This window comes from Amphichorda felina, assembly GCF_050947745.1.
Source record: "Amphichorda felina strain 45539 chromosome Unknown scaffold_5, whole genome shotgun sequence".
Taxonomy (NCBI): Eukaryota; Fungi; Ascomycota; class Sordariomycetes; order Hypocreales; family Bionectriaceae; genus Amphichorda; species Amphichorda felina.
The window spans coordinates 456,622-478,461 of NW_028145045.1; the positions used below are offsets into that span (position 1 = coordinate 456,622).

Below are 21,840 nucleotides of genomic sequence, written 5' to 3' on the forward strand. Positions count from 1 at the left end.
GTGCTGTTGGGGTAACAATACACAGTAATCTGTACCCGTAGTTGGTCTATCCCGCATGGTCATGAGACACCCCTCCACACATTCGCATCGATGAAAGCAAACATGAAGATCTAGGGAGTCCACTGTGGATTGTGAGATGCCTGTCTAGTACCGATTTCCCCGGCCTTGGCAGACCGAATTGGGGACGTCATATTAGATGCAATATGATATGGGCTTACCAACTTACCAACGAATCAATGTACGGTGGAAGGTCAGCTGGGGAGGAGATGGGGATCGAAGCCGGTGGCGAGTACTGCCTTGAGGCTTGCTTTGCTCCCCGACGTCAACAACCCCCAGTGGTTAACCAAATGTCTTGGTGGCTCAGTTGGTTAGAGCGTTGGTCTCATATTTCATATGATTCAACTTTCAAGTTGGGCCATCCAAAGGTCGTGAGTTCGAGTCTCACTCAGGACAGGTTTCTTTTTTTGCCCTTTTTGTCTTTTTTTTTCCCGCCGTTCTGTGGTGAGAGAGGGAGGCGGGTCTTGGCCCCGTTCATGGCGTTAAAGTTGGTGCTACCCTAGTCCCTAACAATTCGAGCCAACTTGCCATCGTTGTTGAGTTTGAACTTGGCACATAAGTTGGCTGGTATGTAATCGTATGGTACGGAATATAAGATATAAGACGGATGGCTTCTATACCACTGCAGTTAAAATGGATGATGCAGCCACTACCCTGAACTTTTGAGTGCCTGGTTGACGAGCAGTCAGTTGTCGGTATGATGGATGTTGTTGTACTCCGTACATTGGATCTAACCGGGATTTATGGCAATGCTCACTTTAGCATCTCATCCAAACATTTAATTAGGAATCACATGCACTATTACTACACTTTAAATGCCGTTGTTAGCTCACATAATATCCTCGTCTCCAAGTGCCGGTTGTTGCCCCTCCAGATTCCCAATCCAACACCCATGTGCAGCAGGGATTACCCAGCAACACTGCATGATTTATCCCATTATCCTATGCATCAGTCTCGTGTTTGTATGTAGTCCGTCGGCATGGAAGTTGGGTGTGCTGGCGAAATACCCGAAACAATTGAGACGCCGGGATGGACACTGGCGAGACCTGTACTCTCGTATTGAGAAGCAATTGTACAGACATATATGGATAGTACTACTACTATCCGTACGTAGTGGTTGAACATTGCCAGACCCCGGTGCCTGGACGCTGCCGATCTCCTGTCTTGGAGGATCGCCTTGGAGGATCGCCGGAGGCTCCCGCGAGCGCCGGGGTATTTGGTGAGCATTGGAATTGCGCAATCGTGGTCCTTGTCTCCTTGCATGATTCGATCAATCTGCTCACGGAATCGCGAAATCGCAGACTCATAAATCACAATCGACAAAATACTAATTGACTGCCCCGTCTCGGCCCCCCTGCAATTTCTGCCACCCAGACAGTGCCCAGGCGAACGACACGTCGAGACTCACAGCGAACAAAGACGAAACAGCCGCCTGGCAACGGCCACAGGGGTATTAACGGGGCTGCTTCAGGGTCCAGGCCTTGACCGGGACTCAATCCATCATCGCCATGGCCCAGTTTCCCAGCTGTCAACATGCCTCAGCTGCACAATCGTCCAATTGAATCTTTTCGCATTCCATGTGTTCATGCTGGAGCTGGCGATATTTTCCTCCCTTGTTTCAATTCAACCTCTCAACCTCTCCTCTCCTCCTCTCCTCCTCCCCTCCTCCCCTCCTCCCTCCCTCCCTGGAGCCCTGCGCGTCCGGCAAGCGCATTCCATTCCAGTGTCCTGCCATGTTGCTGCCCTGAGGCTTCCCTGACGCCCACCTCGGCCGATTCTGACCGACCAACCTCGATTTTGTAGACTGGATGGCTGTATCTGCCGCCATCCACGCATCTTGAACCCCCAGCGACCACAGCCATCTCTCCACCACAGTCACCGCACCCACCATGCGAATCTCGCGCGCCAACTCCATCTTCTGGCTCGTCTGGGCCTGCGCCCTCGTCTGGTGCTACGTCCACGCTTACGACGACCCCTCCTCCATCTTCTACAGCCCCCGACGCGCCTTCCGCCGCGTCTACTCGGCTATCCGTCAGGCTGAGGCTGCCAGCTTCTTTGACCGCCTCGCCACAAAGGCCACTCCCCATGACACCATCAGTACCAGCGAGCACGACAACGAGCTCATCTGCATCGGCATCCCCAGCGTCAACCGTTCCCAGACCACCCCGCTCCTGCACTCCCTCGGCACCCTCTCCGACTCGCTCACTGCGGAGGAGCGCGATAGCATCTACATCGTCGTCCTCCTCGCCGACAAGAACCCGCGCAACCACTTTGCCTACGGCGCCCCCTGGCTCACCCAGCTCGCCGATGACGTCCTCGTTTACGACTCCCATGACGATACCAAGGATGCGCCCAACCGCCCGGAACCCGACGACGCCTACCGGGTGATTCCCTACGACCTCCACCGCGGGCACCGGGGTTGGACACGCACCGAGATGACTCATCTTGACCACTCAGTCCTTATCGAAACGTGTCGCCAGCGCGGCGCCCCCTACTTTGCACTCATCCAGGACGATGTCGTTGCCTCGCGTGACTGGTACCGACGCCTGAGGGCGGGCATCTTTGATGTCGACCAGCGAGCGCAGCAGACCGGCCAGGACTGGTTCTACATTCGGCTGTTCTACTCGGAGATGCTAATGGGATGGAACGGCGAAGAGTTCCCCGGTTATTTCAGGAAGATAGCCGTCGTCTACGGCGTCCTCATTGCCGTCTTCTTCGTGGCGTGGCGTCTTCGCCGCCGGCCTAGGTGGCACAAGAAGCTCTCGATAGGACCCCCGACGGCCCAAAACTTTGGCTACACGGCCGCACTGGTCCTGGGCCTCTGGACGCCGGCTGTTATTGCCCTTATCTTCCTCACGGGTCGTGTCACCCTCCACCGCATGACGACGGCCCCCTGCGTGCGCGAGATGCCCCAGTACGGTTGCTGCGCCCAGGGCCTTGTCTTCCCGAACCGCCATCTGGAGGGGCTGCAGAATCTCCTTCGTGAACCTCCCTACCGCTACCCGGCCGACATGGTCATCGATGGCTACGGTGACGAGCGCGGCCTGACCAAGTGGGCGCTGGATCCCAGCGTTCTTCAACACGTTGGCATCAACGACTCGTCCGACAGGGGAAAGAGGGTGGAGGTCTGGAATTTCAGCTTTGAGCGCCTACATTAGACTGCGGCTAGGAATATTATCTGGCTAGATTGGAGTTATGGTTTGGGAGGGATGAGTGCAAGAGCACTCCTTCTTGTTTTCTTTATGCGAGCGGCATAATATGGTATGACGATGAAACGGGCTTTTAGGCGTTACGGAGGGCATGAGGCGGGGAAAGAGTACCGGTAGACTTTGATATCCAGGCAACGCTGCTGGGACGGAAGCACCTGTTGTATACACGACCTGGGCATGATAACATGGTAGATGGGGAAATGAACAAAATTTATCTTATATCCGCGACCACGAGCCCGCGACTTTCAACGTGAACTTTCTAAATAATACTACCATGAACCTGAAATGGCCGCCCTTTAGGGCCGTGAGCGGCTTAGACCCAACCGCTAGTGGGTCAGAGGATTATGCTTATTTTTTAACATCTTACTTACCATATTGGTCCATTTTGCCTTGTCTGGGGCTTCTAGGCGAACCCACCCGTCATCGGAATTTACTGGGCAATTTTTTTTTGGGAAGTCGTACCTTATACGAGTGGAAAGCGACTGTAAACATTAGGCGGGTATGGTCTGTGACAGCGCTGCATGTAGCGGTTTCAACTGCGTGGGCTACTTAAGACTAAAACGTGAGGCTCGAGTCATGGAGAAAAAGGACAGTTATGAGGCAGTAAAGCGAGAGGATAAAGACTACTGAAGACGGCTATAGATCTTGAAATTCAAAGGCAAGATGAAGATGCTTTCTAATGGGGTGGAAGACTCTGGGGTTTGGTATCGTTAACACTATAGGTCTTATAAAGTAAATAGTTTTATTCAGCTGATAGTTAAATCACCGTTGACATTAAAGTTTCCTGAGCCGGAGTGGTATACACCACGACCGTGAAACCCCCTTACTTCATTAGTCGCACCTTTACTATCCGGCCTTTGTGCTTGGTCGAGTTCTGTCGACGAGACTTGTGCGTTGATATATGACAGCAACTCTTTGGCACAGGCCGCGGCGGTAGCAGCAGCAAACCCATGCCAGTCATCGTTCTTATGGGAGTCGGCATAGTCCGAGACGCCACGGATGACTATGGCTGGCGTTTCGCTCAGCATCCCGGCTGCCTCCATCTCGAAGCAGAGAACATCTCCGAGTTTTCCCACCATGCTGTCCCGGAGTATTGCGCTCTTGATGACACGATCCCCCGATGCTATAAGCCCGTAGTGAATCGCCGGCTCCTGGAGCGGGCGTGCAGGCCTGGGTACTTCCTGGGACGGGTCGTGGTTGGAGTAGAGGACGTCGGGTGTTGAAGGGCGGGCATAAGTAGCAAGACGATGAGACCTCTGCACCATTGAGGATACGTACTCGTCGATCTTGGGGGCTTGGACCAGGTGGTCGGATCGCATCCGCTCGACGGCGCTCCGAAGCCGAGTAGGCGGTGGCCATAGGAAGCCCTTGAGCTCGAACCCGGCATCTCCATCTCGGCCAAGGTCATATTGCACGACGCCGCCGTGGCGCCCCTCGGGCATGCTGATGACAACGTCCCCTAGGCGGATATCATGGCGGTTGCTCGGAACACCGCCGCCGATGCCCACAAAGAAGCGCGACTCGATGCGTGGAAACGTTCGGGACATGTTGGTGGCGACGGTTGCGGCTGCGCCCTTCCCCTGTTGCCCTGCTAGGCAGGCCAGAACGATGTCGTGCCCGTGGACATTGCCCACGATATAGAGATTGGGATCTCCGGGTTTCGCTGGCAGAGGGGGGTGTTCCGCGTCTAGCATGTACCGAAACGCGCTCATCTCGAACCCCATGGCGAAGACCACAGCCACAGTGTAGTCATTGTAGGTCTTGAGACCTGGGGCCTCCTGCGGCATCGTGAATGTGAACCGTAGTTGGTTCTAATAAGCATTGCCCCTGATAGAATACGGACATCGCATTGCAAAATATTGGGCTGATCCTTTTCTGTAGGCTGCCTAGTACTGCGCCCCCTGCTGCCCCCGCTCTCACTCTGGCCTGTGATTGAGAAAGGAGGGCCTGCTGGTGTTGGTATAGCATCACCGTACATGACCCGTGACCCCGCCACATTACAGCTCCAACTCCTACTGGTCCTGCCCACATGGCGACAGGATGTACCAGCCTCCCTGTATTGCGCATATTTTGCAGAGCTGGTTGTTGGCTGCGAGGAACAGCCACCACTGCATCTGGAAAGGCTGAAGAAGTGACGTGGCTAATGGAAGGCCAGCCACATGGAGTGGTTCGCACGCTCCTCTACCCCTCTGGAAGCAGGCTGTGATAAGAACTTGCATCTTTTCATCGTTTTTTTGAGCGTTGTGAAATCACCTCCCTACCTCGCAGGCTCACACTCTGCTCTCAACTTCAAGTCGCCTTTGCTAGGATGAGCTGATGGACTATTCGTCACTTCGGCCAGGACTTCTCGCCATGCCAGATACCTAGCATATCCGGCACACGGCAGCATGCTTTCTCTTACTAGTAGTCAGCCGGGGTTCCATGGAGTAGGCGTAAGCCACACCGGCTCTGGGAAATTCAAAGTCCAGGGCGATGTCAATATCGGTTGGTGTATTCGACGGTCGCATTATTCTTCTGTAGCTCGAAGCTAATACCCCAGGAGGTACTGTAAACAATGGCCAGGGATACGATGAGATTATTCGAAAGCTCAGAACAACGAACCCTGAAGATGACAAGATTCGCATCGAAGAGCAGAAAGGCGGCCTGCTTTATGACTCATCTCGATGGATCCTCAGCCATGAGGACTTTGGCAGGTGGCGGGACGACGCTGAAAGTGTACTTCTCTGGATCAAGGGTGATCCCGGAAAGGGAAAAACAATGCTTCTGTGCAGCATCATCAATGACTTGGTCAAGGAGACCCCCAAGGAGCGCAACGTGGTCTACTTCTTCTGCCAAGCCACAGATGCACGCCTTGACAATGCAGAGGCCGTCTTACGCGGCCTCTTGTACGGGCTGCGCAAACAAGAAGCACTGAAAAAGAGATTGGTCGCCGAATATAAGGATGCCGGCGATCAGCTATTTGAAGACGCCAACCACTGGGCTGCCTTGTCTAGGATCTTGCTCTCCACATTGGAAGACCCTGACCTCCCAAGGACCTATTTGGTAATCGATGGCCTGGATGAATGCAGGCATAATCTGGACAAGCTTCTGAGTTTGATCACACAGATCTCATCGTCCAGAGCCAAGGTGCTGGTGTCTAGTCGCTACTGGCCTGAGATTGAGGACGGGTTGAGTGCTACCGCAGGAAAAGTCATGCTCCGATTGGAGATGAACTCGGATGCTGTATCCTCTGCCGTCGGCATATACATTAACCACAAGGTGGATGAATTGGCCCGTTCAAAGAAGTACAGCCCGGAACAAAAAGAGTTGGTTCGACAACACTTGATATCAAACGCCAACAATACCTTCTTATGGGTGGCCCTCATCTGTCAAGCGCTTGGTAACCCCAGACTGCGCAAGTGGAATACCGAGAAAACGCTGACTGCGTTTCCGCCTGGCCTCAATGCCCTGTACGACCGAATGGCCAGACAAGTCTTTGCCTCGGAGGATGCAGAACTATGCCGACAGGTTCTTGGCCTCGTTTCGCTTGTATTCCAGCCTATTCGATTAGAAGAGGTTCTGTCTCTTATTGAAGATCCGGCCTTGTTCCCCGACGACAAAGTCTCGCTGAGGCAGATTGTCGACTTGTGTGGCTCCTTCTTATCCTTGAGGGGGGAGCTCATCTACTTTGTGCACCAATCTGCAAAAGAGTTCCTGACCGAGAAGTTGGCAGGAAAACTCTTCCTTAAAGGAGTCATTAGCCAGCACCTCGTCATTGCGGAACAGTCTTTGCAGGCAATGTCACTCAAGCTCCATCGCAACATGTATGAGCTGCAGGCGCCTATGATGTCCATTAGTAAGGTGTGCGTGCCTAAACATGACCCATTGCTGCCACTGCGATACGCATGCGTGTACTGGGCCGAACATTTGGTGCATGGCGCAGAAGCGGGACAAGTACGACATATCGACGACGGCGGCCTGGTACACGAGTTTCTAGAGCGGCACTTATTGCACTGGCTCGAGGCTCTATCCCTGCTCAAGAATATATGGACGGCGATATCATCCATACTCAAAATCTTGAGCGCAGCTAGGCGGAGCTCGAGTCAGTCGGCCCTGACGGATCTATTATATGATGCGCAGCGCCTCGTCTCTCACCATATCGGGTGCATTGAGTTACACCCACTGCAGGTATATGGGGCGGCACTGGTGTTCAGCCCGACACGCAGTATAGTACGTCGGCTATTTGAGGAGGAGGAGCTGCAGTGGCTATCGACAAAGCCGATAGTAGGGCAGGATTGGGATGCACACCTCCTGAGTCTCACCCACCCCGTATGGGGCGGTTTATATGTGTTTGTCTCATTCATATCCTTCTATCCTGACGGGAAGCAGCTAGTATCCCTGACTAGCGACGGCACGGTCCGGGTATGGAATTCCCTGACGGGGCAGTGTCAATCGACGCTGCAGATTCGGGATCAGGCAGACCGTAACTTGATCACAGTCTTCTACCCACTAGTGTCCTGGTCGCTTTCCACGGGCAGCATGCGAGTTGTGGCGTGGGTAGGGCATGGGAAAATACGGGTGCTGGACTTGACGACGGGCCAAAAGTGGGAGCTCCGAATGCTTGAAGTACCCGTGGATGGCCATGGAGTGCCGCTGCCGCCTCTTTCGATAGCCCTGTCCCCCGAGGGCAAGCAGGTTGCAGTGGTTGATCGTAATCATGCGATACAAATATTGGACCTGGAGAAGGAGCCAAATCGAACGACGCCGACGCTGGAGGGTCTTGACCGAGTGGATGACGGCGAGTCGATAGCTTTCTCACCAGATGGCCGGTGGCTCGCAGTTGCGAGCGAACAAAAGCTGCATATATGGCACAGAAAGACACAAAAGTCCCATTGCAGTCTGGAGAGTGGCGCACAATTCAGTTGCTCTCCAGCCTTCACGCCTGACGGATCGAAGATTGGCTTGGGCTGCAACGATGGCGCTGTCCAAATCTGGGACATCGAAACGAGACAACTTCAGCAGACTCTCACTGGAAATGGTGGTCTCATCACCTCAATGGACTTCTTGCATGATGGGTCACAGGTTGTATCTACATCCCAGGATTACGCGATACGCGTTTGGGACGTAGTGTCAGGCTACTGTCGGCGGACGCTCCGTCGCAACACAGCCTACAAGGTGGCTTTTTCACCCGATGGCAGGCATGTAGCATCCATTGACCGCACATATGAGTGCGTTGTCAAAGTCTGGGATATAACGCTGGAGCAACACGAGAGCATGATGCACTCTGGAAGCGGTTTCGTCAGCGCGATAGCCATCTCGCCCGACGAGGAGAGAGTAGCCTCGGGTTCACAGGATGGCTCCTTGCGGATCTGGAGTGCAGTAACCGGGGAATGTCAGCATACGCTAGAGGTCCATGAAGGTGTCGTTAATTCGGTATGCTTTTCATCCAGAGGCGACAGCATTGCCACAGGGTCTCAAGACAAGACCATCCGTGTCTGGAGTGCAATGACTGGCCAGTGCCAAAAGACTCTTCGAGGCCACCAATCCTCAATCCGGTCGACCGTGTTTTCTCCAAGTGGTGACAAGGAATTAGCATCGGGATCTGAAGAGGGTATTATTTGTCTTTGGGATATACCCGAGGGCCAATGTCAACGGATGCTTGCTGGGCATACCAGTCCAGTTACCTCGCTAGCCTTCTCGCCGGACGGGAGACAAGTGGTGTCAAGTTCTTTCACTGGCACGGTGCGTGTCTGGGATACCGCAACTGGTTGTTGCCGTTGGAAACGGATAGCGGGACGTGTGTCCTCGGTAGATTTCTCGGCTGCGGGCAATCTGATAATGGCCTGTGAAAGTCATATGGGCTTGATCCAAGTTTTGGATGTGGCCACGGGTCGGCCTCGGGGGTACTTTAGGGGCTTGGGTCCCGAGTTTTGGGCCAAAGCCTCTCCACTGTCTGATTCACCCGACCAGAGTCAGATGATAAACCAGAGGCTTCAGACCAATTTTGGCGTTGCTGTCTCTGATTCCTCGGTCGCTGACGGCGGCCAACCAACTGCGAAAGGTGGAACCCCTCCCATTATCAACCTATACAGAAATAAGCTGTTGGGAATTGGAATCGATCATTACTCCAGCATTCTCAAGAATGGGATGCCGATGCTTCAGCTCCCTGCTGAGTATAAGCGGGCATATCCAGCATACTTCCTCGACAGAACCGCTATATCGGGCAATACACTTGCGATTGGTGTCTCATCCACGGTGGTCCTAATATTCCGTATTGGGGCTTAGTCAATTCTCCGGTAGGAATTGGTTGGCTCGCCCCGAGTCAGATGGTCTAGGGATCTGAGATGGATAAAGACGCGGAGAAGCAGACGATCAAGTGCCAGACAACAATCTCATGTCATTGACACCATGTTATCGGTATTGGCTAACAGGTAAACTGCGTACCAGAGTAATTACCTTAGGTTCTAGGTGTAGCAAGCGGGGAAGATGCTCATCTTGAAACAAGTAACGACCAGTGATGCTGCTAGCAGGGCTATGTACGAAGTAGACGATATTAGTTGCTCGCATGGAAAGACGACTATACTACGAAGGTGTGGGAAACGGCTCGTTTGGGGTTAACAAGAATAAATGATGTGGCATGGAAGATACCTGCTATGCGTACGGATAGAGTTTAGAATCGAAAGAGTGTATAATCTATATAGTCATACGCAGAACTTGGCTACTTAATGGTAGCTGCAATGTAGCATTTATGGGGTTTGCTCGGGGAAATAGATACTGCGCATCGCCCTAATGGATAAAAAGTGAAATTAGATAATTGCTCACGAAGCGTGGTCACTTGACCCATAGTGGGAAGTATTGTATTAAACTCCCATGTCTGTGTCCGGTGTGAAGTGTTGGGATGATGACATTACGCTGCCCAGTATACTTTGACTGTAGCCGGAGGACGGCTAATAATATCTGGCCCAAACCCGAGCTTCATATAGCAGTCACATATACTATTCCACAGCGGAGTGTGCAGTATCTACGTATTAACTACAGACCATCTGTTGGCATTAGGAGGCTATGGGGAGTGCTTAAGCGTAGCTAGCTTTAACCCATCATTGCTTCACGATCAAGCATCCCTCAAAGTACTTCTGCAGCTGATCGTGATCCTCTAGATCACCGACCCAAGAGACATACTGATCGGGCCTCACAGCCACGACGCAGCCCCGCTCTTTGTCGACGCCATAGTTCTTGTAGGCATCCCCAAAGCCCTCGTGGTAGCTTTCGTCGTCCACATACACCTTATCATAGTCCCAGCCATACGACTTGTCCAGCGGATGCAGGATATCGGGGAAGTCCCTCAGCAGCTCGGTGTCGGCTCGCTTGGAGGAGTGGATGGTGAGGATCTCAATGATGCTGTCAATCTTTTCGTCGGCGGGCGTCACGGCGCGGAGGAAGCCGGTGGGACTGTCCAGGGCGGCGCAGAAACTTTCGACGCGAGCCTTCTGGGCGGCGTCGAGGATGTTGCCTGCAAAGAGGACGACGCGGAAGCGGCCGTCCGCTTTGAGCTTCTCCTGGAAGTGCCAAGGGCGGCCGTCGGCCTGGTTGAGAACCTTGAAGCTGTTGAAGCGCATACCGACGGGGAGACCTGTGGCGAGAGCTTGCTTCTTGTTGAAATCCTCATCGGTAAAGGAGATGGCTGGTGGCTCGACCACCTTGGATCCATCGCCCTCCTTGAGAGCATCACCGGCCTTGGCAACGAGGTTGCTCGGGCCGTAGTTGACAGACATGCCGGACGCGAAGAGATTTCCCTTTAGGAACGCATCTTTGAACTCCGCCATGCTCACACCCTCGGCATCCATGACGTCCTTGGCCGGGCGGCCGGAGAAGAGTCTGCTGAAGCGGTGGTCGAACTCGATCAGATCCTGGGCCACACGGCGGCGCTCACTCTGGTACGTCTGGAGGATGCTGCGCTTCGCGATGCCCCTGGCGACGAGACCAACCTTCCAGCCCAGGTTGAAGGTATCCTGCATTGAGACATTCATGCCCTGTCCGGCTTTGGGGGAGTGCGTATGCACAGCGTCTCCGGCAAGGAACACACGGCTGTGAGCGTCGAACCTTGTCCCAGTGCGCTGGCCAATCTACAAGGAGGCGAATTAGTACATGTACTTGGTCCAAGTCCGGGCGCTATGAGGTTCAAACCTGATAGGCTGTCCACCAGTCGCAGTACTCGTAGTCTAGCTTGTAGGGGCTGATGATCTTCTGCGCAGCCTTGAAGATAATCTCGGGCGTAATCTTGGACCTGTCTGCCCGGCCAGAGGCATCAGGGGTAACCTCTTTGAGCTGGATATACAGGCGCACGAGACGGTTCTCTCGGGGGATCACCATGAGACTGCCGTTCTCCGCCGAGTGGATGGCACAGCGCATGCGAATATCCGCTGGCCTTGGGTTAGTGCTGAGTCTAGAGAAAACCACGGACAAGGGGAATCAATCACTCACGGAAGTCAGTTATGGGAATGATGTCCATCACTCCCCAGATAAAGTCGGTGGCCTCCCCACTGAGCTCAAAGCCAAGCTGCTGGCGCGTCCAGCTGCGAGCGCCGTCACAGCCGATGACATACTTGGCATGGACAATCTCACTCGCAGCGCCTCGGGCCTGGGTCTTGCGCAGAAGATCCGCATCCTCGTCGCTGCATATAAGATTGCTCCTGAAGAGACCGTCAGACACCTTGCTCGCGTTGGACTGCTGGGCCGGCGTGGCCTCCTCCTCGGTCAGCTGGCGGAGCTTGACCGTGACGGGGTACGCAGATTCGTCGTCGACCTGAGACTCGTCGATCTCTAGTGATTCTGGCAGAATGGCGCGCTCGACCTTGATAGTGTCCTGGGAGTACTTCTTAATGTTCTCGAGGAAGAAGCGCTCGACACGGCCCTGTTGGACGACAATCTGCTGGAAGCGGCAGATGCCAACGATGGTGTCGGGAATACGATCGGATCGTCGGATAACGCCGTCCGAGTCTGGATTCTATACGGCACTGTGAGGATTGATTTCGTTGAACAGTTGGATGGGCTTGTCACGCACCCACATGCAAATCTGTCGTGGCCCGTCAGCAACTTGACCTCACCACCCCGCTCGCAACTTGAAAGATTTACCTCAATCATATGGTTGGCTTCCTTCCACGCCCGGTCGCCAAAGCCCAGGCTGTCGAAGATCTCTAGGCTGCGACATTGCAGCCCGTCGGCCTGGCCGCAGAATATCTTTGAATTCCGCTTGTCTACAATCCGGGCCTTGACTCCGCAGTGGGCCATCCACGCGGCGGCCATCAGTCTGTTGGGCAGTTCATATTCTCAGCTACGTGCTTTCAGAGCAGGAGTGGCAATGTATGCCATGTTGGGATTCCTACCCCGCCGGACCGGCACCGATGATAAGGCTGGTTAGATGGAAGGGTCAGCATGTGCTTCCGAGTCCGGGATCGGAGGGCTTACACGTCGACATTGGACTCTGGAATATGCTGGCTTCCCATCTTGGATGAGCTGAAAGTGAGCCTGAGTTTTGCTTCCAGGGCTATGTGGGAGAGGGATCAAGGATTGGTAGCAAAGCGGGAAGAGCACGGGCACAATTGGGGATCTGGGGTTATTACCTCCCAAGAAGGGACTCGCAGGCTCGTATGTATAATACAGTACGGATATATTGACCGCCTCCAAGAGATACCGGACACTTTGCCGGGATCAGACGCCCCTCCATACCTTGGACCCGCAGCATCACCCCTACAACCGGGGGCCATTATTTGAGGGACCTTGCCCAACAGGTTGACAAGGTAGGGCCCATGGTGCCACTCCCAACAACCCTGGAGGGATCTTCGCATGAGAGCCAGGGACAGCTATCCCATGTTATTTGTGATATTTACAGGGATTAGATCTGTGAAAACATCGCCGACCATTGGCGATAACAGAGCCCATGCCGGTCGCAGGGTGTTTATCAGTTATGATTTACTCTCAAACCCCCTCCAAGGTCTAGCTGTAATATAACAAGGGGAGAAGAAAACTGCACCATCAATGATACCGGTCGCCCATATGCATTAAGCCAACTTCATCTTCGGAGGGCGTCATAGGTGAGGGCCGACCTAGGCAAGAATCTACAGGAGAATTTTGACAATGTCCTGTGACAAAATAATGAATAAAACAAAATAGAAACGACCTGTCATCTGCGAACCTGACTGGGTTGCAATTCCTTCGGCCGCAAATACGAGTAGTAGCCAGCATCCTAGTTTATCGAGAAATTAAGCTCGTCCCATCGCTCCCGTAAATTAAAATGATATCGTACGAATAATAAATGCGCCTCATGATTTTTGACCAGAACATCTGCAAGAATTACCACGCGCGGAACTTGCTGGATCCACCAGGCCCCTGACCCTGCTCGGGAACCACTGAGACTGTGTACTCGGTCGTCACCACTATCTGGTCGTTGACATCCCCCCTTGACGACCTCCCCTGGTTCCTTGCCTTTAGCGAAGACGGGACTTCGCCAACCCCTGGATGGGCCGTTCCTTGCAGCGGTAGCGGCATCGTCTTGTCCGAGTCCGGTAGCGATGCCTCATAGCCATCCGACCCAGACTTAGTCTCAGAGCCCGCAATGATGTGTTCTTTCGAGTCCCAGGCGGCGTCGTTGGTTGTTTGGCTTGCTGTGATCCCGCCTTTTGAGCCGGCGACGCGCGAGTGGCCGGGGTGGCTGTCCAGCTGGTAGCTGTGGCTGCCTTCCATTCCGGTCCGCCTGGAGGTAGCGCTGCGACTCTTGTCGATGAATCTCTTGAGGAGAGGGTACACCATGGGCATGTTGGTGAGAACAAAGGACACGAAGGATTCTCGGACGGACCAGTAGCCCGACTGCGAGGGATCCTTGTTGCCGACCTATACATGTCGTTAGTGACACGGTAGAGCTGTGGGTGGTGAAGTGACGAGTACCGTTAAGACAGCTACGCAGCGAAGAACCCCAAAGGCAAGCTCCAAGAAACCACCGCTAAACATGATCAGAAGGCTAACCTTCTTCTTCCACGGCATATTGGCCTTCCAGATCATCTGTCCCAAGTTAGCCATATTTGATAGCTGCCGCAGCTGCACATACCGGTAGTGGAATCGCCATTAGGTACAAGTCTGTACACGAGTTGAGTGCCATAACATAGATGGTCTGGATGTAGGATATGGCAGGCGAACATGAATCTGAATCTGTTAGCAGGAATGGAAAAGTGTTAATGATGCGCACCAACTCACTGCCTGGATTGGGGTTGATCTGCCATTGCTTTTGGAACGGAATACACTTGAGAAAAGCCACCAAGAGACAGGAGACATAGGTGATAGGAATGATGAAACGTCCCCAGACCACAAGCCTCCTAACCTGGCGCACTCCATCCCTATGAAAGCGTCAGTAGCGAAATATGTGAGTGGTAATCCCCTTACGCACGTTAGGCGGTCGTAGTAAAATATCCAGCATCCCTTCAGCAGCCATAGCAGCGTCGCATACAAGAGCAGCCCGATGACATGCGTCTTGGAGCCATTGACTCGAAGCTGCCACTCTGGACTTGATGGATCCAGGGAAGCTCGCTGTTCGTCTGTCATTCCATTATTGGCCAGGCCCTTCCAGTACGCGACGACATAGTATGCAGCCACTGACTCAGCAGTGTATACTAGCTACCTCGATGTTAGAATCAATAGGTATAACAATGGCAGATGCATGCTTACCGTGGCTATGAACATGAGCACATCGTCGCCAGAGATGCTTCGCAGTCCATGGGTCGATATTTGCTGATAGTACCGCACACATACTACAAGGTATGCCGCGCCCTGAAGCCCCCAAACCTCCTGAATGAAGGCTTGGGCCGCCTTCTCGGACATTATGCCTTATGTGAATGGCTATTGGAGGATCCTGGTGGTTGAACTCTTTTCTAATTTCTTAGAGAAATAGACGACGGAAAAGTGTATGAGGAAGAATGGCGCAAATGAGAATACACGAGTATGAAGTAAATGATGCCGGGCGCTAGCGGGAGTTATCACTCACTTACAATGACGGCCAATTAAGCCTGTAATAGATTCAAGTCATTCGTGACAAGTACGTACCATGCTCCTAGGGCCCCCTACAAGGGGGAGCGATAGGGAGGGGTCGGCTGGGATAGAAACTTCAAAGCAAATTACACAATGATCTCCGTATCTGCTCATCTAACTGTGGCGCCGGGGGAATATGAAGTAATGGTACGTATCATGGACCATCATCTTGCAGTTGCTGGAGTTGAGCAGTTCAATAGATTCATCCCCTTCAGACCTTACTTTGTGACAGCATGACTGCTAGGAGCAGTTGATTGGGAGACAGCCAATTCGGCTTATGTCTTGGTGAGCAGGGGGACGAAGCCGTTGGTGCAAGGCAATCCGGTTCTTCGGGATCTGTTTCACCCTCAACGTGTCTGGTAAGGCTTACAATTGACTCTCCCCCGTCCTGTGGAATCTCATCTGCGTCATAGTAGGTACTAGCAGTCCTTGTCTGCATTCGCTCGCATGGCAGAAAGTTGACCGGGATACCCAGCGTGGCATTGCCGGTGGCAAACCCCCCGTCTCCAGAGACATTACCCAGCTCGACGCCTGCCTCATACGGCGATGACACTCCGAATACTTCAGCAAATAGCGGCCGCGGTGTTCTACACTAGGCATTATTTCGCTAGGTGGCTGGAGGGGCTAGCAGAGCGCGAGGAACTGACCGCTCGTATTTGTGCATCACTCTGGGGCATTAGGGGAAGTGATCCGGCATTTGCCCCGTCGTGGAACGTTACGGGAGTCTTCCCCGACAGGCTGGGTTTTCCCTGAAAGGCCGGGGCTCTGGGAGGTGGGTTTTGAAACAAGGCTAATGCATGTGAGCAAGGTCAATCCGTGAAAGGCCCCCCACAAACGGTCGGCATGTTGGGGATACCCTGGGCTGTCAGTGCCACCGCTACTATTAGTGTATTTACGTATTGCATACATAGTAGTACGTACATAGTAGGAGGCCTATCCCCCGCCCGGAGGTGTCAGTTCGTTCATGCCCTCCTGAGTCAGATTTACGAGTAGTAATACTCGTACTAATAAGGATACCATGTACGTAGATAAATCAAGAAGATGGCATCTTATGCATAGCGGTTGGCCATGGATGGGAATTGGCGGGTAGTAGATTAGCCTGTTTGTGTAGTGCAGAAACTGCACAGCGCACACCCCACCACTTTATGTAGGCGCAGTTGTGTAACCCAGATTGCAGTCTTGGCAGCTGGTGGCCTGCAAGTCATCCATCAACGTTCGCTCTACATTTTGCCTGTCGCCGACAGTCTCAAATCGGATATACGTCGTAATGATAGCCCAGAGCCTTGTACTAGTTCTTTCCTGATCGTATAGTGTATACCTTGGCAAAACTATCGTGCCAAAATATATTTGTCCAGCCTGTTGTCGGATCGACGTGGGTAGGCACCACATGGTTCACACCATGACCCCGAACCGAGACTGGTTCTATGTGGTAGTGCAACTCCATTCTGCCACAGAACAATAAAATATCACTATATTAGCATAGATTAATAGACCGGACTTCCGGGCCTGAATAACTGTTTTTGGCTTCTCCAGAGGCGGTAATACTGCTTTTTTTATTTTCTTAGCTATTAATAATATAAGGTCCGTTACCCGCTAAGGCGTTTAAAGGGGGTAAGTGAAGCTGCCCGTATTACTATGTATGACCCGCCCTACCGGTCTTGCTATAGGGCCTACCTTATAAGTATTAATTATATAGATAATTAATACTATAATTATCTTCTTTTAGTTTTTAATTAATATATTTATTATCTGTCTTATATATTAACCTTATTATTTTATAAGCTATAACCTTCGGGTTTATCTAGCCTTTAGCTACTATTATAGCCTATAATAATTTATTATATACACTGATTATCTATATAAGCGATATTATACCTAACCTACACTAATAAATCTCTAAGACCTTTATATTATTATTATAGTTACTATAGTATTAATAGCTTTATCCTTTACCCTTTATTTTATTATACCTGTTTAAGCTTTACTGATATGAGCGATCCAACTGATCCTCATTCCGGCCAGTGAGGCCGGTCTGGATAGACCGTGTGAGCGAATGGTCTGATATATTGTAGTTGATTGATTGACTAGTCTCCTGCCTCCCGTATGCCTAGGCTATGATCTCATCTGATCCTGCGCCACGTGACCTGCGCTACGTGCGCTATCTTTCATCGCAACATTTATTTATAAGGTCTTTTAATAATAGCTTTATTATTATAGATTTCTTATTTTTTCCAATGGCAAATTATGGCTGCAGACTCCGAGCCAACTCCGGCCCGAGATCATATTCTTATGAGCTCTTCTGTTCTGATATCTCTTTTCCGCAAATAATAAGTGGAGCTCCGCTTTCTATGGAGTCACCAGGCTTCACTAATACCTTCTTCACGAGACAGCCATCCAGGCGAGTGTCCGCCTTGATGTTGATTTCGAGCTTCATGGCCTCGAGTACCACAACGACTTGCTCTGAGCGAAGCCCGTCGTTTTCCTTGATCAACACCTTCCACACGTTGGCACTGATTGGTGACTCAATGATCTCGGCATTGGGATCTATGTGTTCTCGGTTAGCTGGAATTCTCCCAAGATGTTGACACCATCTCTCGAACTCACCACGCAGAAGGGCCTCAACTTGCCCCGTAGAAACGTCATCCGTAGTCTTCTCTTCCAGCCATTGGTTTAGGAGGTCCTGCTCCAGTTGCAGCATTTCCTCTTGAAACTGAGTTTGCCTTTGGCGGATGGCTTGTGTCTCGGCCTTTGTGCTTTCCAGGAGCGCATTGTGCTCAGCCATGTCAAAGGCTGTTTCCGCCATCTTGTACTTGTATCGGCCGCTCCTCCAGAGGGCCATTTCCTCCTCGTACTTGTCCTCTGTCACCTCGTAGAACTGGATTACGTCCATGTCCTCAAACAGCCACGGCCGGTCTGGCGAGTACCCGTCCTTGAATCCCAAAACATCGACGCCGGGGATGGTGAGGCCTGTCAGCATGTACCCTCCCGGCCCCTCGGCGTTGTACAGAGCCATGCAGGACCCTCCCCAGGAGACGGCACCGGCTGGAGTGAAGGTGCGGGAGGGGTTCATCTTTGGCGAGCGAATGCGATGCCGGGGGTCGGCTGGTAGGCATTGCGGGAGCGCCATGACGAACCCGACACCGACAGCGACAAACTCGGCCTCTAGGAAGATTGACTTCAGCTCCTCCCGCGAAATACCGTTGTTTCTCGCCACAAAGTCAAAATTATCCGGGAGGTAGGATGCGTACGGCCGCTGGTTCGTCATGTACCGCTCTGTAGCAGCCGTGAGCTTCTGGTGCTGGAATACGAGCGGGAGGGAGAATGTCCGGTTGACAATCTTCATAGCTCTTGTATCCCCCAGTCTACCCTCTAGAGAGACAAGATACTCTACAAGCTCGGCCTGCGGGAGTCGGAGGCCGTCGTAGTAGATTTGAAGCGAGCAACCGCAGCCCACCGTGTTGATGATGCCAGAATGGAAGGTGATACCTTCTCGAGCAGCCTTGAGAGCCCGGTCAAGAGCTGTTGCTCGGCATTTGTTGTTGAGATCAAAGGAACCGTCACCGTACTCTACCAAGAGATAGTTGTCGCCGCCCTGCCGGTATGTCACGGGCGGTCTACCATCTAACGCTGCCAAGCGCTTCACGACGGCAGGATCAGTGCATCCGGAGACAGAGAGATCATTCAGGCGACCGTTGGCAGGTTGGATACTCGAGAAGTCGCGTGACTGAATTGCTCGGCCCAGATCTTTTATGTACAAGTCGTTCTGGCGCCTGCTCTCCAGGGCGGTTTGAATGGAAACACGGTGAAACCGGAGTGTCCCACCTGGCTTGAGCTGTCCCACCTTCCAGAGATCTGCATGGATAACGGTGAGGCTGCATAGGAACCCGCCAAAGTTGGGGCAGTCCATGGGAAAGATGACGGGCTCGTCTCCAGTCCAGTTAAGGCCGCCCAGCGGGTATCCCCACTCGATGACATTGCTTGGGTGCGAGCCACCCTCGCCGCCGTCCGGCCGTGCCCATTTCGGCCGCGGGCCAATAAGCCTGATGCCTCCCCGGGCGGCGTTGTGCGAGATCTTCCACGTGTGTGAGTAGATCATGTCTAGGTCCTCCGGCAGCAGATAGCCCTCCTCGTACGGACCACCCACGACTTGCACGTCCCAATGCTCTGTGTACTGTGGCCGGGCGGACTCGGGGATATCAACCAACTCGGCTAGATTGGGCATCTCGGATTCTGGGATCAGCGTGAGATAGTCCCCTGATTTGAGTGCCCTGTTTTGGTATCCACCAATGCCGATATCAGGGCACGTAGACTTGGATCCGAACCATTGCGGGACATTGGGGAAACCGCCGTGGACCGCGAGATACGCCCTGCACCCCATCGAGGCAGCCATTTTTCCTATGATCAACCGCTGCCCTGGTTGAATATGGACTCTGGTCCAAAAGGGCATGGGGCTCCCATCCAGTGTTGCCTCCATGGGTGGCCCGCAAAGAGATACAACAGCAGGACCAAGAAACCTCAAGTCTGGCCCGCTCAGAGTAATCTCCAACGCCTCGGTAGTCTCTGTATTACCCACCAGCATGTTGGCAATCTTGAAGGTGATGGGGTCCATGGGCCCCGAGTGACCAAAGCCTCGGCCAATGGTGGGCCGGCCGGGCAGGTCTTGGATCAGGGTGTATGCGCCGCCTGCTAGGACATCAATTGCAGCTGGGGCGAAGTGGAAGCTGTCAAGGAATGTCGTGATGGTTTCTCCCGCGGAAAACTCGGCGGATTGCAGGACGGCCAAAGCGAACTCCAGATTGTTAGGAGGGCCACGGAGAACGGTCTTGGAGGCAATCTGCACCATCTCTTCGATGGCCTTCTCTCGCGTTGAGGCACGGTGCATTATTTTGGCAACAAGCGGGTCTTTTCTCCTTTTAGTTCATAATAAAGCAAGAAATGGATACAGACGGGAGCTTGAACCTACCATAGTTGGGACTGATAGTGATGCCCGGACGAACCCAAGTGTCGATCCGAGTCCCTGGAAGTCGGTGCCAGTCAACTTCCATCAAAGTACCGGGCGAGGGCGCAAAGTCACGCGCAGGATTTTCTGCGCAGATCCTGACCTCGATCGCATGGCCGTTGGGCTCGAGACACGTCTTCTGAAGTCGCTCGAGTGCAGAGGTTTCCATGCCTCCTCGGCCAGACAGCTCGGCATCAGCTTGCAAGTACATTAACTCCACCAAGTCGACACCGTAGCACAGCTCTGTAATGCCATGCTCGACCTGAAGCCGAGTGTTCATTTCCAGATAGAAGTACTTTCCAGTCTCGTCATCCACAAGGAATTCAATCGTCCCTGCTGATGAATACTTGATATGTTCGGCGAATCGCACCGCAGAACTCGTTAGCTGTTGGCGGAGACTGGGGAACTTGTTCTGGACGAAAGGCGAAGGGCACTCTTCAATGATCTTCTGATGCCGACGTTGAATCGAGCATTCTCGCTCGCCCATCGAGATGGCCTTGCCGCTGCCGTTGCCAAATATTTGGACCTCGATGTGGTGGCTACTGGGGTAGTATCTCTCGATAAAGACACCGGGGTTCTTGAACAAGGCATCTCCACGAGCCTGAACTCTCTGGAATGAGGATCGGACCTCGTCTGCAGTGCTGCAAATCAAAAGTCCCATGCCGCCGCCCCCTGCAGTAGCTTTGAGCATGACCTAATAATGTGTCACTATACAAGATCTCATAGAACTGAAGAGGTTACGCTTATCACAGCGATCATCATGGGTCAATAGACTGATTTGGCTTACTGGGAATCCGAGCTGATGAGAAATGTCGACAGCCTCGTCCTCATCAACTACTAAGCCTAGACTTCCGGGAACTATCGGTACACCAGCGTCAACCGCAAATTGCCGTGCTGTGTGCTTTAAACCAAGAGAGTCGATGATGTCTGCGGAGGGGCCGACGAATGCAATGCCACTCTCATTGAGACGCCTGGCAAAGTTGGCGTTCTCCGAGAGGAAACCATAGCCAGGAATTACAGCGTCCGCACCGTGCTCTTTGGCTATTGATATGATCTGCTCACTTTTCAAGCTCGGTCAGGAGGCCATGCAGAATCTGGGGCTAGGAGACTAGAGAAAACTCACATGTCGAGATATGCGGTGGCAGGGGGGCCCTGAAGGAGATGTGACTTGTCGGCAAGAAACACATGGGGCGATGTCGAATCAGTCTCGCTGTAAATGGCTATTGAGACTATATCCAGACGCCTGGGAGCGAGAAGCTAATGTCAGTTACAAGGTCACTCGAACCCAAGGGGAGTTGGTAATTCTCACCTGGCGGCTTCGATCAGGCGGACGGCAATCTCTCCCCGATTCGCAACGAGCACGGTCTTCAAAGAATCCATGGTCTGGTTGAGAAGCGATAATTGGTGGAAGAGGCACGGCCAAGAATGTGTTCCATGCGATGCTTATCAGCCTGGCTGCCTGATGAACACTCTGGCGTATGTGCTGGCGATTTATGACACCTCGAGACTCCGAGTTACAGT

General features: G+C 52.8%; 6 protein-coding genes and 1 non-coding gene across 7 annotated transcripts; 3 read left to right on the forward strand and 4 right to left on the reverse strand.

The window, feature by feature from the left end:
- The first annotated feature begins 349 nt into the window (after positions 1–349).
- On the forward strand, positions 350–453 carry ACO1O0_004980. The gene has a single exon. It is a non-coding gene; the product is annotated as a tRNA-Met (tRNA).
- A 1,493-nt stretch (positions 454–1,946) lies between these two features.
- On the forward strand, positions 1,947–3,215 carry ACO1O0_004981 (uncharacterized protein; the record flags this gene model as incomplete). Its single annotated transcript, XM_083194410.1, has 1 exon — positions 1,947–3,215. One exon carries the CDS (start codon positions 1,947–1,949, stop codon positions 3,213–3,215), a length of 1,269 nt encoding a protein of 422 aa, XP_083049323.1.
- A 797-nt stretch (positions 3,216–4,012) lies between these two features.
- ACO1O0_004982 (5'-methylthioadenosine/S-adenosylhomocysteine nucleosidase family protein) lies at positions 4,013–5,053 on the reverse strand (the record flags this gene model as incomplete). Its single annotated transcript, XM_083194411.1, has 1 exon — positions 4,013–5,053. One exon carries the CDS (start codon positions 5,051–5,053, stop codon positions 4,013–4,015), a length of 1,041 nt encoding a protein of 346 aa, XP_083049324.1.
- A 600-nt stretch (positions 5,054–5,653) lies between these two features.
- On the forward strand, positions 5,654–7,242 carry ACO1O0_004983 (uncharacterized protein; the record flags this gene model as incomplete). Its single annotated transcript, XM_083194412.1, has 3 exons — positions 5,654–5,750; positions 5,806–7,106; positions 7,189–7,242. 3 exons carry the CDS (start codon positions 5,654–5,656, stop codon positions 7,240–7,242), a joined length of 1,452 nt encoding a protein of 483 aa, XP_083049325.1.
- A 3,100-nt stretch (positions 7,243–10,342) lies between these two features.
- ACO1O0_004984 (uncharacterized protein) lies at positions 10,343–12,748 on the reverse strand (the record flags this gene model as incomplete). Its single annotated transcript, XM_083194413.1, has 6 exons — positions 10,343–11,368; positions 11,430–11,665; positions 11,727–12,249; positions 12,378–12,552; positions 12,629–12,655; positions 12,711–12,748. 6 exons carry the CDS (start codon positions 12,746–12,748, stop codon positions 10,343–10,345), a joined length of 2,025 nt encoding a protein of 674 aa, XP_083049326.1.
- Positions 12,749–13,595: 847 nt separating this feature from the next.
- ACO1O0_004985 (uncharacterized protein) lies at positions 13,596–15,113 on the reverse strand (the record flags this gene model as incomplete). Its single annotated transcript, XM_083194414.1, has 6 exons — positions 13,596–14,132; positions 14,187–14,300; positions 14,347–14,441; positions 14,493–14,616; positions 14,679–14,909; positions 14,961–15,113. The coding sequence occupies 6 exons, from the start codon at positions 15,111–15,113 to the stop codon at positions 13,596–13,598; spliced, it is 1,254 nt and encodes a 417-aa protein (XP_083049327.1).
- Positions 15,114–17,607: 2,494 nt separating this feature from the next.
- ACO1O0_004986 (allophanate hydrolase subunit 2-domain-containing protein) lies at positions 17,608–21,699 on the reverse strand (the record flags this gene model as incomplete). The annotated part of the gene is made up of 5 exons (XM_083194415.1): positions 17,608–17,864; positions 17,925–20,222; positions 20,284–21,013; positions 21,107–21,380; positions 21,629–21,699. 5 exons carry the CDS (start codon positions 21,697–21,699, stop codon positions 17,608–17,610), a joined length of 3,630 nt encoding a protein of 1,209 aa, XP_083049328.1.
- Positions 21,700–21,840: the final 141 nt, after the last annotated feature.